This window comes from Carassius gibelio, chromosome A25 (assembly GCF_023724105.1).
Source record: "Carassius gibelio isolate Cgi1373 ecotype wild population from Czech Republic chromosome A25, carGib1.2-hapl.c, whole genome shotgun sequence".
NCBI classification, from domain to species: Eukaryota; Metazoa; Chordata; class Actinopteri; order Cypriniformes; family Cyprinidae; genus Carassius; species Carassius gibelio.
This window is the reverse complement of record NC_068395.1, coordinates 10,266,335-10,282,864: the sequence shown is the minus strand read 5'-3', so window position 1 is coordinate 10,282,864 and position 16,530 is coordinate 10,266,335. Positions and strand designations below refer to the sequence as shown.

At 36.4% G+C, this 16,530-nt stretch overlaps 1 protein-coding gene across 1 annotated transcript; it reads right to left on the bottom strand.

Annotated features, from left to right (window-relative positions):
• Positions 1-7,181: 7,181 nt before the first annotated feature.
• On the bottom strand, positions 7,182-15,954 carry LOC127946796 (hyaluronidase-4-like). Its single transcript, XM_052543560.1, has 4 exons — positions 15,843-15,954; positions 11,002-11,993; positions 10,368-10,457; positions 7,182-9,738 (listed from the first exon to the last, which is right to left on the bottom strand). The coding sequence occupies exons 2-4, from the start codon at positions 11,953-11,955 to the stop codon at positions 9,268-9,270; spliced, it is 1,515 nt and encodes a 504-aa protein (XP_052399520.1). The 5' UTR covers positions 11,956-11,993; positions 15,843-15,954; the 3' UTR covers positions 7,182-9,267.
• Between the last annotated feature and the right edge of the window lie 576 nt (positions 15,955-16,530).

Sequence of the window (16,530 nt, the reverse complement as noted above, 5' to 3'; positions counted from 1 at the left end):
TACACATAAATGAGCAAGATGTTTACCAGGATTTACCATGTCTTGGGCATGATGATGTTCTAAATGAACTTCTCATTCACTCACACTGTTGATGCCACTTTCATACCATGTTTCCTACACGCAGAACTTTTAAAGGTATAGTTCACCTTTAAATGCAATTTACTCCATGATTTAGTCACCCTCAAGCCATCCTGGGTGTATATGACTTTCTTCTTTCAGACAAATACAATCTGAGTTATATTAAAAATGTCCTGGCTCTTACAAGCTTTATAATGGCAGTGAATGGCTGTTGAGATTTTGTAGCCCTTCTGAAGCGAAGTGATGCACTGGGGTAAGAAAAATATCCGTCAGTGGGTGGTGCTGGCTTTATAAACGGCCACAAAGAGCTGAATGAGTTGATCTGTGTGAACACTGACAGGCTATTAGTTCTCAGATGCTCCATGTGGCTCACCTGTGCTATAAATCAAAAGAGTAATGATATCAGTATCATCCTAAACAACTAATATTCATCTTCAAATGACTGGAATGCAGTGTTCTGGTAACTGTTCTGGAAACTCAAGTCATTAGTCGATAGTCTGAATGTTTTGATTGGTTATGGGAACCTTTAAGAGAAGAAATAAAATATGAAAGGAGATTTGAGAATGTGGACTTCTCAAATGGAACCGAGAACGTCACACTGGAACTCCCTTAAAGTAGGTCAGCGTTAACCTTGTGTGTGATTAGTCAGAGGTGTTTTAGTCCACCGAAGCCCTCAGACATTTGTATTACAGGGATTATGAATCACATAACCCAAGGGCAAAACACTGACCATATGTCATCATTAATTTGTACGTTAGAGAATAGGTTAAAATTAATGTTACAGAAATGATATCAGGCCATCACAGACCTGCACTTAATTAAATTAATAAATACCTCCTTAACTCATAACGCTGACCCAATCCTTAAATTGGAGTGAGATGACTTTTTCTGAATTAAATTTTAATGTCTCCTTATTTGCTGCAATGTTTTGATCCACATAGGTCAAGGACAGCCTTAAAGGGATAGTTCACGCAAGAAATGTTATGTTTATCAGCTTACCCCCAGGGCATCCAAGATGCAGAAGACTTTGTTTCTTGAGCAGAACACAAACCATTTTTAACTCAAACCGTTGCAGTCTACCAGTCTTATAAAGTAAGTGGATGGGAATCACGGCTAAAACATACAATATAACTAAAAAGAAACATACACAAACAAAACCAAATTACTCTCTGTGGCTCGAGATGATACCTTGTATTTATATAGTTTTTTACCTCTGATTCACGCAATGTCCAAACTGTTAGAACTCTCCTGAGCGCGTCCTCAGCTGTAGGAGCGTGAGGCATCTTCTTGCTTTATAGCGGATCACATACTTATACCGCCACCTATCTCTCAAGTGGACCATCTACTTTTGTGTTTCACAGAGGAAGGTCATAACAGGTTTCGAAAAGCATGAATGTGAGTAAACAATTTTCTTTTTTGGGTGAAATATTCCTTTAATCTCGTGAGATATAGGCTGCATAGTCATGAGGGAATACACGTGTTTTGGGGAGGTTTAGTCTGACAGATGGTCTGAATGTCAGGGTTAAGAATCTATGTAGGTCAACATAAAGGGGAGCCATAAACACTAAAAATCCTTGTTAGAGCAATGACAGCCCCCACTTTGACCTGAGGCACTGATATATTCACAGACATCAGATAAATGTTGCATCAACAGCAAACTGACAATATCTTTTGGCAAAATCCTCAAAAAAGCAACTGTAAGAATGCATTCAAATTGTATCCATTCAACACACACACACACCATTTACCATCATGAGTTATCAGAAATCAAAGGTAGTTTGACTTGTAAATACATTATTGCACAAATTTAATGCATAAAAATATATATTTTTTGTATGCTATAATTTGCATGTTAATTTATAACCAGATATTTCCCAACAGCTGACTTGCATTTTCTCACCACTTCCTTTTAGCTGCATGTTTTCCTTTATTTTGTTGAGTCACTGTTGCAGTCTCTGTTTGGTTACTCAGTAGTAAAAGCTGTCTTTTGTCTGTCCAGGGACGTTTGCATCATGTGACCCCGTAGAAGCAGGGACCAGCCCCCCTTCACAGTCAGAACACTATGCCTGTCACAGGCGGTCACTGCAGGCTCTTTTGTTGATCATGTTGATGTTGCAGTTTCAGCTGAAAACATACATTTGATCTTACTGTATGGCACACACATTATAGATAAAAAAAATAAAAAAAATAAAAATTGGCCTGGGAATTCTACTAGGTTAGAAATATGAGGAGTGAATCGGAAACGTTACTGGTGGTGGCCTGTTCTTTGAGACTTATTTTTTCTTTAAAATACAATTCAGAAATCTCTGGGTAGCTCAAGATTAAAAAAAAACGAATCAATAAACAACTTTGATATCAGTACTAACGTGATTTATATGAGTGGACTAGCTGTATTGCTGTGATGCAACCACACTGCCATCTACAGTAGTATCTGTACAGTAATAATAATAATAACAGTACGAGTTTATATGTTATTCATATTTATAATGTTTTATAATATATTGTTTATTTGAATATTGTGAACATTCATAACTTAAACATTATCATAAAATGTTTCTTAAATTAAAAAAAGTTACAAGTTAAATAAAATAAAGTTAATTAAAATTAAATTTAACCTCTTTCGTATCAATAACCAATCATTGTCAAAGGTGAACTTTTAAGCCAATCAGCCTTTGCTATTAATCGAGTGTGTCATCAAACCTGCGTGTGGTAAACCCATAGGGTAAATCCTACCGATGAAAAGAAACTCTATCAATTTCGATATCGGTTAAATCCAAAATATTAGGATTTCATAATAAATACGGCTACAAGTCAGAAAGCTTAACTCAATAAGGAGCGGAGGATTAAGTGTATCGACACGGTAAGTAAATATTAACTTTTTTTTTTCATAAGAGCGGGCGCGGTCAAAAGTAAATTGAATGGGTCTTGCTTCCGAGATTTGCGGCCGCCATCTTGAACCGGTCGTACTCCTAGTTTCGTTGCGTAGCAGCAGTTAAGATGCCAGAGCACTGTGCAGCATTTTCCTGTTCTAATCGGCGGACCATCGCAAGTACGGCTCGGGATTACTTTTCACAAGTAAGATTTAACATTACTATTATTATTACTACTATTGTTATTTGTGTTTGCCATGTGATTTCAGGAAGTAATGTATATTAACCCTCTGATGGTCTTCGTTGCCTGTCCACACTCGTGTTTTTTGACAATAACATTTAATTTTGTAACAAGATAATATATATATTTTTTTACAAATGTAATTTTACTCTGTTTGTTAATGTTTTTACTCAACATTCGTGCAGTTTTTGGAGGATTTATGATATCTTCTAAATTTCTATAAATAAATAAATATTTATTTAAATAGGCTTTTTACGAAAAAAACCAGCATTTTATGTAAAATTCACTTTATAAAAGACACAGATTTCTAACTTTCATTCATGGGGATAACATGGATAATTTTAAATCATTTAATGTAACATTTATACCCATTTTTGGGAAAATGAAGTTTTAAAATAAAAAAAAAATCACTTTTAACCACTAGATGGCTATAGAGCTCTACTATATGCTATTTGCTAGTTGCTATTTGACTACTTGAAAGATATCTTTTCACAAGTTGGATTCAGTTGGATTAATGTCTAAATATTATAAAATTACAATTATAACAAAAATAAATAATAAAATTTGTCTCATCCTGTCATCTCACTCTCTCTCCCTCTTGGGTGGTTCTGCATTTTGCATGATTTTTTAAAAATAATTATAAGAGAGCAGTTGTCTTATAACCTCACAAGTGTGTGTGTGTGTGTGTGTGAGTGAGATGGAGAGAGAGGGAGAAGTTTGTGTGTGTGTGTGTGTGTGTGTGAGATGGAGAGAGAGAGAGAGAGTGTGAGGGAGAAGTGTGTGTGTGTGTGTGTGTGAGAGAGAGAGAGAGAGAGAACCAGAGAGAGTGTATACGTCACAAATTATAATAAATTGTTTCTTCAACTTATTAAAATATCTTATTTTACTGCAACTATCTGTTTCTGCTTCTCTATCATATTTATAGTGTGTGATTTATAAATATCCTACCTCACATATTTAGATTTTGGGCGTCTGGTCACTTATATATTATATCAGAATATTATATGTCACTGTATGCCTATTATGAATATTAAAATACGCCGAATCATGTGTCCTGTATCATAGCTGCATGAATGACCTTTGCAGCAAAAAACCCGCGTCAAAATCAGTTAGGTATTCAGTGAGATATGATTAATTTAATGCGCTGACAGCTCATTGCACCCGGCAAACAAGTTACACTGAGAGGAGCCGGCGACCGGTCCAAGATGGCGGCTCCACGGCTCGTTCGTGCAAATAGGCAGTAGCGTTCGATGGGGCGTCTATCTATATATGTCTATGGTTTTGCTGCTTGATTTTGCAAACTGATGTGTCTTACCACATTATTTTAATATATTGTCTTAATTATAAACAAACTGGGTTGTAGCTCAAAAAAATATATATTTTTTCCCTACTGTGGCTAATGAAACAGCTTACTTTCGCATTGAAAACATAAGGTGGGTAAAGGCACCTTGGCTTTTGAAGATTTCATATAGAAGCGATCTAGTGTGTATACAATGCAGAGCCAGCGACTCCTAGGGGTTGAAATCTGCAGACTCTTGGATAAAAACCCTAAAGGGATTAAGTGGAGGCGAAATACAGCTGCTTCTCGCTGCTTCTAGGCATGCACCTTAACATTCAGAAGAAGCTTTATGTCAAACCCCAACCCCATGCAGACTACAATGGACCACAGAAAGAAGGAGAAATTTGAAATGTGCTTAAACATAATTTTAAGATAGCTTGAAGATCTTATATATTCACTCAGTTTTTATTGAAGTAATGTAAATGAATTGCTCTATCTAAATACAGTAAATGTATAAATACAGTTTTTTGCGGACACAACATCCATTGCCTTGAAAGAGATTTTTGCTGTAGAGCCGCAGATGTGACATTGGCGATGTAGGGGTTTAAAGTATCAGACTGGTATGTAGACAAGGCTTCACATGAGGTCTGAAAGGAATGAGAATCATTAAAAATAATATAATTTAATCATAATATATATTCATATAATGTAATAAATATATAATTTAATTAAAAAAATTCCAAAAACATATGATTAAAAAAATTTTTTCCCCCACTATGGATCAGGTACTGGGTCTATTAAGCTTTGGAAATACAACATATCGCTGTAATAGTTGTCCATAAAACCTATGCACTATATTCAAAGTCTTCTGAAGACATGTTAAACATTTATGTTTTTCGGTGACAGTCCCATGAGTTGTAGCTTTTCACATTTAATTTGTTTTTGTGTACAATAAATATGGTGTTCATGTTGTGTAAGGTTTGGTATAAAAAACATTACATATTATGGATTTTTTTACCAGTTGTTAGGGTTGTAGTGATACACGTAGTTGTAGTGAAAATGTTAGTACGGGGCTGGTTGCATAAACTGCTTAGACTAGTCTTAAAAAGTTAGCAATCTAATTTGTTTTCTTCTAGACTGGTCATACCTGTTTCAAGTTAGTGACAAAAATGTAGATTGGCTCAATTTTAATTGGCTTCAAATAAATTGAATTGGTCAAACTAGTTCTTAAGGCTTAACATGTGCCGCGTTTCCACCGCTGGAACTGTACCCAGGAACTCAGGACTTTGGGCGAGTACTTGGTGTGTTTCCACCGCAGGAACCAGAATCTAAATAAAGTTCTGGGTAAAAAATTGCCCCTCAGAAAGTCCCTGCTGGCGAGGTAGTACTTTTTCAAAGGTCCAGAACTTTCAGGGGCGGGACTTGGGCACTAAACATCCTGATTGGTTGAGTTCACGCAGAATTGTATTTCAAACACTATTTACTCGTATCATTTTCAAAATATTACAGTTATTGTGTCATGAAATGTAATTTTAAAAGTGTTTCAGGTGAGAATGTAGTTGTTTTAAACTCAAATCTGCAGTTTATTTATAAAGACAGCGGCTATTTAAAAATGTGTTTTGCCGATTTCGGAGACGATCAGCTCCACGCGATCAGCGGGAGCTCAGTGCTAATGTTTACCGATAAGAGCAGTCTCGACTCTGCTTGTCTTTCTGACATTTCCCGCTGGCTCTGATGTCTCTTTATAGTGGTTAAACATAAAAAAATTGTTTGAGGTAAATCTAACAGGTAATCTTTGGTCTTTATTCAAAAGTAAGAAAATTTAAAAGGGGCAATACTGTTTTATATAATATTTAGTTTAATTTGTAATGTAGGCTATATAGGCCTACACATTTCCCTGAACTACATTTCTGCCACTATTAATATATTTAAAGGAAAGCAAAAAGAGGCAGTGGTGTTTGATATCATATTTAATCTTGTTAGAAATATACAGTGAGGGAAATTGCATTAGCCAAGGCTAGCTGACTGATGTTATTAAGTACTCTTGGTTTCGCTTGTAGCAAGAAGAAAATGTAGCTTGCTCAGGTTCCTGTTAAATATTAGCAGAGGTCAATGTTTAAAAACACAATACTGTGCTTGTATGTAACTGGAAAAAGCTTAGTGTATGTATAAAGGATCAATATGTTCTCAGGTTACTTTTAAAAACCATTTCCTTAACAACAATCACCTTAATCAACTTTATATTTAGTGTAATACCAAAACCAATATCACTTTTATGTTTGGATCATTATCTTATTCAAACTGGTAAAAGCAAATGACTTCTGTTTGAGATCAGACCCCTTTGAGACTCTTTAGGTCAAAACCTCTGCCCCAATAATGTAAAGGTGGAGGGGCCATTGGGGCTGCTTTGCTGTCTCAGGGCCCAGACAGCTTGCTATAATTGATGGCAAAATGAATTCCCAAGGTTATTGGGATGTTTTGCAGGAAAATATGATGCCAACTGTCTGCCAGTTGAAGTTCAACAGAAGTTGGGTAATGTGACCACAATAATCCAAAGAGGGAGGCTCGACAATTAATTAATTTAATTAATTCCTTACATTTGTATAGTGCATTTCTGGGCAATCAAATTGTTGAAGAAATCTGGGTTAAGACACAAAGGGTTTTCATAATCTTTCCTGTAAAATACATTTCAAGACAATTCTGACAATGAGAATCAAGACCAGGTTACAATCCTTTATTTGCAGTGCATCGTGAGTCAAGCAACATTTGTCTTCATTGAGTATTTAATTAATGGTATTGCTTAATGTATATAAAATAAAATAAAAATCAAGTAATGAATTACACATTGCTTAAACAACTGATTTTGAGATGAATAAAAAATAAACCTTTGGAAATATATTTGGAGTACTTCAGCACTGAGGTAAAAATACACTGATCAATAATGCTGGCTCTGATAATAGTGTCACATACGAACTACTGTCTACATGCTACAAAATGCTGCATTTTAGAAAAATTTGCATATTGAGTCCAAACGGGTCAGAAAATAGCATTAAAACATGGTCTGATTATCCTTCAACCTGAAATCTGTAGACCTCTATTACAATTTCTAACAAATCGCAGAATCTGCTAATTAAAAGTATTCAATGTACTGAAAGATGTTGAGGTATATTACCTTTCTTTGTTTTCAGTATCAATCATTCTGGCTTCATTCAATCAAGAACAAAAAAAGACACCGTTAAACGTACAATCGTAATGACTTTTGACACATCACAGCATTCTGTAGTTTAGCAAATGCAAACTTACACGTGTAAACATACATCTTCATAATCTTTGGTTTAACACACATTTCAGGAGTTTGGGGGAAAAACAATAAAATGAACTATTTTGTATTTTATAGAAGTTCAACTAGCTTCGATTCTGGTTGTGTCCTCTGAGTTTTCTCATCATTAATATAATGATTATAATGATTTATTCTAGTGTGCAATTTTGATAAAAGCTTAAAATATGATGAAAGATATAATGATTAATTGTTTAAAATGGTATAATGACAAACTTGTCATGCTGGCATTTGTACTGTATTTTATACATTTGAATGGCATGGTATAATGTATTTTACTAATGTACTTTATACAATGTTCAATAAGATGACAACATTAACATCTGAACATGTTTTGTGTATTATATCCGTTTTCCCTTTTTTGAGAATATTATAAACTGAGGCCAATAATATTTTATGATTTAAACCATTAGGCTAAGAATTATTTTCACCCTCTAGCACAAGTCACTTCAGATAATGATTATTTGATATAGTCTAATTCTTTTAAGTTTAGCTACTTGGTATTTAGCTATTTCGACAAATACAACATTTGGCCAGTTTAGATTTTATAGCTTGACATGTGTATATAATAAGTGGATCTTACCTCATTTAGGTAAATTTTGAATACCCAGCGCTCCCTGACTTTGAAGTGCTCTGATAGCAAGTATAGGTTTAAGTGATAAGCTTGCTAATATACTTCACAGGAAGCATCTGGGTGTCAGTGCTTTGTGAAAACAGAATGCATAGATTTAACCTTTCCTGTCAGAAAAAAAATTAAATGACAAGTTAACAATCATCGAGCATTCATTCAGAACTGACTGAAGATTGTGCAAACAAGCCTTACATCTAATCTGCATTAGCATACAGCACCGTTGTACCATTGTTACAATCTTCATTCTTCATTTTATGCAAATCATAAAATAAAAAAAAATGACTGATTGATGATGTGCCATCAAAGTGGCTCTTTATCCACTTTTCATTAAAGGTGAAGTGTGTCATTTTTCTAATGTGAGATTAGAATTTTTCTGGTTGGTCGGTAAGTGTCAGAAGTCTGTCTGAAGGACTTTTATTTTGAAAGTGCTAACTCCTGTTCTCTGTGTTCTCTGTTTACTGACTTTGTGTAACAGTTCAAGGAATATAGTATGCAGAAATTTTAAACCGAGTATTACAATAATTTTCTATCCTGTTCAAATTTTTTCATATTGATTCATTTTAAAACTAATAATTTCTAATTTAGTAAATATTGTGCAAAAATAAAAATTTTAAAGGATTAGTTATTTGGTATCTTTAAATCTAATTCTCATACATATTTATCAGCCATTGCCAACAGTGGCTTAACAAATTATGAGTTTGGGGCGGAGCTATCTGTTTTTTCAACCAATAAAAACAGGAAGATGTTTGGGAAATCTGTTTGAAAATGATTATTGTTGTTTTTTGGCAGTTCCATCTGATGTTAGTGTTGCAGAAAATACACACTTCACCTCTAAATAGAACTGAAGTTCAACAAGAGTAGAAGAGCAGTCAGGATGAAGGCGTTTTGTAAAGGCACAGCACTATCTCTTATGTCTTTGTAGACCTTTGATTCCTCCATTTTCTCCTCCTCTACATCCTCTTTTATCATGTTGTCCTCCTCTGTCTCCTCCGGCTCTATGCTATCACAGCGCTCTCCTTCATACCCCTGGTAACAGTGACAGCGGAACCTGTCAGTCAGCATCTGGCGCTCGTTCTTCGTTTGATCGAGGACGGTCACGGTGAAGGTGCCATTGCGATTAGACAGGATCCGATAGTTGCCGCGGCTCAGGTGCAGGTAGTGTGGTGCCTGTGGGTCTCTACGGACACAGCGGCCATTGTTCTGACACAGTAAGTGGCTACAAATTTCTGCTGCCTGCGTAACGTTAGTGATGTACTGACCCAGTCTATGGTTCAGAAAAGCCTTCACTTTGGAACAGTTGTGCTGGGGGGACACAGGAAGTTACAGTAAGTGAAAATTGTTGAATTAAACTACAGGAAGCTTAATGCAAACTTTGCTTTGTTTAGTAATGCACTCTGTATTGAACCAGAACTCAATGTGAATGTTACATAGTATTATGATTATTTTACCTGGTGTCATTTTGCTACAGAAAAAAAAAATCTATAATGGGTTTTCAATCATTTTTCTGATTCCATGTACCCCAAAATATGTTGGTCTCCTTAATACAGTGGTTCTCAGCCAGTGGGTTTTTATTGAAAAAAATGGTTCTTGTAACTTCTAGAATCACAAAATGAACTGTTTCAAGCAGCTACAATATGTCATAATTACAGCACAAGTGTCTAAATTATCTTAACCTCTATAGGGGCTTTCAAGTCAAAAGTCTTAGAACCACTACTTTACAATGTATCTCCTTGTAAAATTAGCTGTATATTTTGTTATTATTCCGATACACCTGCCTGCAATTTTCAATTCATCATGAACACCTTGATTACCTGGTTTAGGTGTGTGTGTGTGTGCGTGTGTGTGTGTGTGTGTGTGTGTGTGTGTCGGTGTGTGTCGGTGTGTGCGCTTATGAACAAATATCAAAATATTTCAGGTGTTAAAAATCTCACCCTTGAAGAAGTAAGGTTAAGATCTCCCCAAATGACGAATCCTGCAGCACCCAAAGCAGCACTTTCTCCTATTGTATGTATCAAGTCCTTCTGTCAAATGAAAAGAAAAAAAAAATTAATGTAAATATGTATCATTAAAATATTGTTTACTGACAAAGTTTTTTTTTTTTTTTTTTTAAAAAACATTAAATAGTTTTACTGAAATTATTATTATAAGTGTTTGTTTCTGGACCACAAGAGGGAGCTCTTGATTTTATGACTCACAGTTTGTGTGTAAAGTACAGGGGTGTAAGTACACCTGTTCCTGGAGGGCCACAGTCCTGCAGAAGTTATCTCCAACCCCAATTAAACACACCTGAACCAGCTAATCAAGGTCTTCAGGCACACTGAAAACTTCCAGGAAAGTGTTTTGGAGCTGGTTGGGGCTAAACTCTGCAGGACGTTGACCCTCCAGCAATGTAAAATTATGTAAGCGTTATTATCATTATTTGCTTTTGAACATTTAACACATAGAAAATTCAAACTGAGATTTTTCTTTGGGAAGGTCGAAAGCAAATTGTATTGGGGACATGTGCATGATTCCCCAAAGTACATCTTGTTATATTTAGATTTCTGATTGAATATATGTTCCTACCTGGGTCAGAAAAGTCATGGCCTCATCTCTATACCCCAAGCGTGTGTATACAAATGTAGGCAGCTCATAGGGCATTGAGGTAAGGGAGGCCAGTCGCAGAGACTCCAGTACCCTGTTCTGTGAGAAGTGCAGGTTGCGAATGCTGTCCATGTGGCCTTTGCGTATAGCGAGGGCTGGGAAGAAGGCAGTGCTGCTGTTCCACAACCAGAACAGCTGGTCATTACGATGGCTCTCCTGTAGGGGGCATGTGCCACTGTAGTTGTGTGCATGTACATTGTAATTGTGACAGTCAGGGTAGAGATAAAAACCCCAGAGTCCATGTGGACGAGTTTGTGTACCAAGCTTCAGCGTGCCCTGCATGAACTCCATGGCACTCTTCTCGAAGCGCAAGCGTGCCAGCTCTTCCACCTGTTCCTCGGTCACATTAAGGTAGGCCTGTGCAATCAGCTCTTGTGAACGCTGTCTGTAAATTTCTTTCTTGTGCCAGTTACGATTCCACTGTGGCCGCCAGAACTCCCAGTCGATCACAGCCAGGCCCCGGAAATCTTCAGAAGGGATGAAGTGTGCTATGTCTTTTCGGGCTTTGTGAAGATGTGCTTCAAGGCTGCTGTTCTGAGGTAGGCCTCCATTGATGGGAACCCCTTGCTCGTTGTAGAAAGGGTAGTAACCCAGGCGGTTGGCATAGAAGATGGTGACATTCTGGCCCGTGTGGACGGCTCGTGGACTACCGCTGATATGGAAAAGTTCAAGGCTGACATTGATATTGTACTTCAGCGTACACATATCCAGTGGAGCATTCCAGGCTGCCAGGAAAGGCTTGCGGCCCACCAGAGGCAGCTTTGCAGGTTTCTGGCAAAAGGCAGAATGGACCAGGATCAACAGCCAGGAACAGATAATGGCACAGGCTACGGGCACAGTGTGATGTTGCAAGGCCCCACGGGGCACACCGGGCATTCTGCTATGTGACTCAGCACCACCAACTGTCAATCATCCTGTGAGGGACAACAAAGAAGTAAGGTAAGTAGAACACAGGGTTATATAGTGTTTGCACAATAACTGGTACATTTACATTTAGCATTATTTATCCAATATCTATCCATGGTAGATATTTTATCAGTGCATGCACAACTTGAAACCATGAACTTGTTATCCATGATCTGCTGATTTAGCAGCTGGTTGCTCTTAAGTTAAACAATAGTTTAAAGTAAATATAAAATGTCATTCGTAAACAAATTAATTAATGTAGTGGCTGTAGTCAGAGTAAAACGGGATATTCAATTAATCAAGATAAAGGATGGGAGTCTGGACCTGATTTTTTTTATTTATTTTTTTTATTGGGAATTGATTTGGATTTTATACCAGTAATGAGCCAAACATGAATACAATTCAAAATAATACCTAATTAACTATTTGTTAAACAGTAGACACTGCAACCCATATTATTTAAATGAAAAAGTATTTTCAGAGACTAAATTATGAAAAACCTATTAGGACAAATGTTGTTTCTTAAGAATAACATGCACTGAATTGTTTGCAGTACTGAGTATTAAGAATGTACATCAGTTTCTAATTTCATGTTGACTTTAAAAGCTGTCATAAATGCATGTTAAAGCTAATTTTTATTTTATTCTGAGTTCTTAGCAAGGAAAAAGCGATAGTAAAATTTGGCAGTAGCTTGTAAAACTGAAAATTCTGAAAACTTTGAAACTGAATGAACATACAGTATAGACAGTGAAGAAATAAATCAAGACTCAGTAGAAATTGTGTTACATGGTTAAGGTTTTCATCTTTAAGATGGATGTGATGCCCTTTGTACAAAGTCTTAAGCCAAGTTAACTGAGCAAAGTAGGGAGAGGTCAAGCATAAACATAACATTTTGTTCTTCAGCTTGGTTTGATTATGAGTCAAATGTTACTTTGGGGGTTGCAGTCATCAGTCAAACCAGCAGTTAACCACAAGAGTAATGGCCAAATCCAGCCACATACTCTCACCAGTGTGGCGCCCACATAGCCATAATCATAGATGTCCTCGCCACATGCCCTATCTGCATGCTAGAGCATTAAAAGACAAGACCAAGGTAAAGGGTATGCATTTTGTTGCATTAGATATAACCAACTGGCATCTGCAAACAAATACTCTACAAATACTTTTCTAACAACTAACACTTTTCTGAGCTATGCAATGCTTTTTACCAGCTAGTGTCAAGGTGAATTTAAGTAGATGTCTTAAGTCAGATACTCTCAAGAGTCCAAAAACTCATCACTATGTTTTGAATTGGGAAAAATTAGAAAATTGTGGTCCAAATTTGTTTTAAAATGTTACAAGATGTTCTCTATTACTGGATAATCAGGAATTTCGGATTTGTCGTAGAATAAGGCATGGAACCATTCAGTAGTAACCATGGCAGTAACACATGTATTGGAAGGTCATTAATGCCTTAATGTGCTAAATCAGAGGTTGAAATATTAGGTATGTTTTGTGGAATGTTGCGGATTAAGGCAAACTGTGGAGCCCATTGGTGGTTGTGTTATTGAGTGGAAAGAGCCTGGCTGAGAGCGCTGTAGCTCCTTTTTCCCCTAGGACTGGCGCCTGGCCCGTACCATGAGGGGGAAGAATTAAACCACTTCCTGCATAATAAGACCTCTGCCTTGCAGAAAGCTTTACAGATGATCTTCACGGCATTTGTGTATAGAATACATTCAAACACTGATAATGTATAAAAGGCTTTGCTTATAATACTGTAATCCAGAACGGGCTTGTGACAGAGGTTGTTAAAAATGGAGAAGAGGAACTATCCCACATGTGATTATGTCTAAGTATGCAAGAGAATTCAAGTGGGGGGAATGAATAAAACTTTCCACAAAGCTTTAGGGTTAGCTGTCAGTGAAAACACTTTTTCTGAAGAATTGAAGTAATTGTGCCTTTACATTTATATTTATTTATTTATTTATGAGCTTCCTCAAACCCTCAGCCCTCTCTGGCAATAATTAAGAGACGTGGCTTAGTGAGAGTAGTTTTTATAGAAAACTTTTAGGCGACGACTTCAGAGAAACCACAAAAGGCATGGATAATACCTGATGCCTGGATTTCGATGCAACGTCATTCAGTCCCATCCAAATGTGAATTTGATCCAAATTGGAAACATAAATATGACTGAGCCAGATTTACAACAGGAGACGGAAAGGTTTCTTGAATCGCCATAAAGGAACCTCAGGGCTCCTCAGAAGATGTGGGGTTTAATATTTGTGGCTCTGAGGATGACGTGAGGCAAGTGTTTCAATTCAATCATTTGTTTGCCTCAAATGAAATAAGATGACATTCTTTGACATCCAGCTTTCATTGTCATTACTGATATTTTCCATTTGATCTTTTATCAAAGTCACTGGAATCCAAAGATCACACACCGACATCACAGATAAGAGGTCTAATTATTGCTGTGTTTGATGCTTGAATGGTAAACAAAACCTTAAAAAGAGAATCTTAATCACAGTGGAACCCAAACAGAGTTCTACGTCAGTTTAATCTGAGAGCATGTTTTGGTTTGAGATGGCTTGTTTTCTCTTAGGTGGTAAGGATAAGTGATCTCTTCAAGATCAAAGAGTTGTATTTTGGGCACTGCTAAAAACACTAAGCAACTTCTACAGCTACCTTTATGTAATGCTGACAATGAAATGGTATAACAACACTATGCTTTTAACATATACCAAAAGAGGCCTTCACAGGGATCATGGGCTCCGTTGACATTAGAGGCAGTCAATTTCTCCAGCATCATTGGCTGTCACCCAAGAAAAGCTTTTTATTCCGAAGTGTGTAATCTCACTTGATTAAATCACTTCAAAATATTTACAGAGCCACTGTTCAAAGACCTCAATGGTGCTACGCCACATTTCCTGAAAGTAAACTTTAAATTAAACCCTTTGAGGAACATGTATTTGGAATGAGCTAATTAGGTTTTTTTTAATTTGATTTCCTTTGCGGAGAGGTACTGCCATAAAAATTTCCCACTGTTGAAAATCCACTTTAGAATGCATTAATATTAAAATTCTGGTTGACAATTATTTTCATATTTTGACAGATAACCGATAACATCTCTATACTAATTTTATCTAAAAAATGTATTTAATGTATGTGTAAATTTACAAATTCTTACATCTATTTTGTATTAAATATATTTTTACTATATTAAAATGTGTGCGATTTTACACTGTTTTCAATTTAGCCATAATGTTTTGTTTGAAAAACTGACATTTTGAGATTTGGGTTTAACACTGATTTTAAACGGTTAGTGTTTTAAAATATTTACCTTACATAAGCATTAAATGACGGCAAATGTAAAAATAGAGAAATTGAGCATGATTAAATATTCAATGTTGATATCAATACATTTTAAAACCTCTAATATCGACTGATAAAACCAGATGGTACCCAAGTATTGTGCATCCGTATTTAAAGGTCTTTGAAACCCCATGTAAACATCTTTGCCTCTAGTTTCCTATCAAAAGAGGGCAAACATTGATCTTTGATAGCTTTATATTTCCAAGACACCGCATTTAAATATATATCACATTTTTATCAAACTTTGCAATGCTGTAACAGTCATTCAAAAACATTCACTGATGTCCGGAAACAAAGTTTGTGCAGGAAAGAAAACAATGAATTACAGAGTATACTCAACTGAGAACAACAGTCAACAATAAAAAAAAAATGCTATAAGAAGATGGAATGTGCCTACTTTTGTCATGCACTTTGTTTTGAAAATGTGTGCTGATGTCAACAGGGTCATATGAAGTGTGTGTGTGTATATATAAAATTTTGAGTCACAGTAATTAGAGGTCACTCACCTGTTGATCCCACGCCGCTGCTTCAGTCACATATGGCTGATGATGCACTACACACACCTCTCTAAATCTACAGTGCTCTAGCATAGTTTTCTCTGTCTGCTGAAAAGTGTACCCAGTGCTTACTTATATACACAGCCAAGAGAGAGAGAGACAGAGTTTTCTGAGAGGGAGGAGAAAATAACCACAGAGCCACAGCAAGAAAACCACAACACTGCGATTAGAGTAGAGAAGGAGGGAGGGGGGACTCCAGTCTAAATCTCATTGAGTGTGTGTGTATGTGTGTGAAAGGACATTTTCTTGAGTGTGTGTACACATTTGATCCTCCAGACACCCTGCACAGCATCTTACCCTCATCCACATTCAGCATTAGCCAAGTTCATCATCCTCCAATTACCTGGCTGTGTTCACAAGGGATTTTAATACACTAGACGCAACCAGGCCTTGTTGAAGCTCCAGGAGCATTTTTTTCTGCTTGAATTACTGTCCCTTGTGGCCTGTGATTGTCTTGTTTTTGTCTCTTAGTCACTGACTTTTGTTGCTGTTAAGTAGACAATTGCCAATAAATATAACTAGTGGCTGTAAATAAACACAAAACATTATACATACAGGGATTAAATGGGGGTGGGGAAAACTAAAATAGGCACAAAACAAGCAAGCAAGCAAATAAAAAGATTGAAAGAAAGTTTCC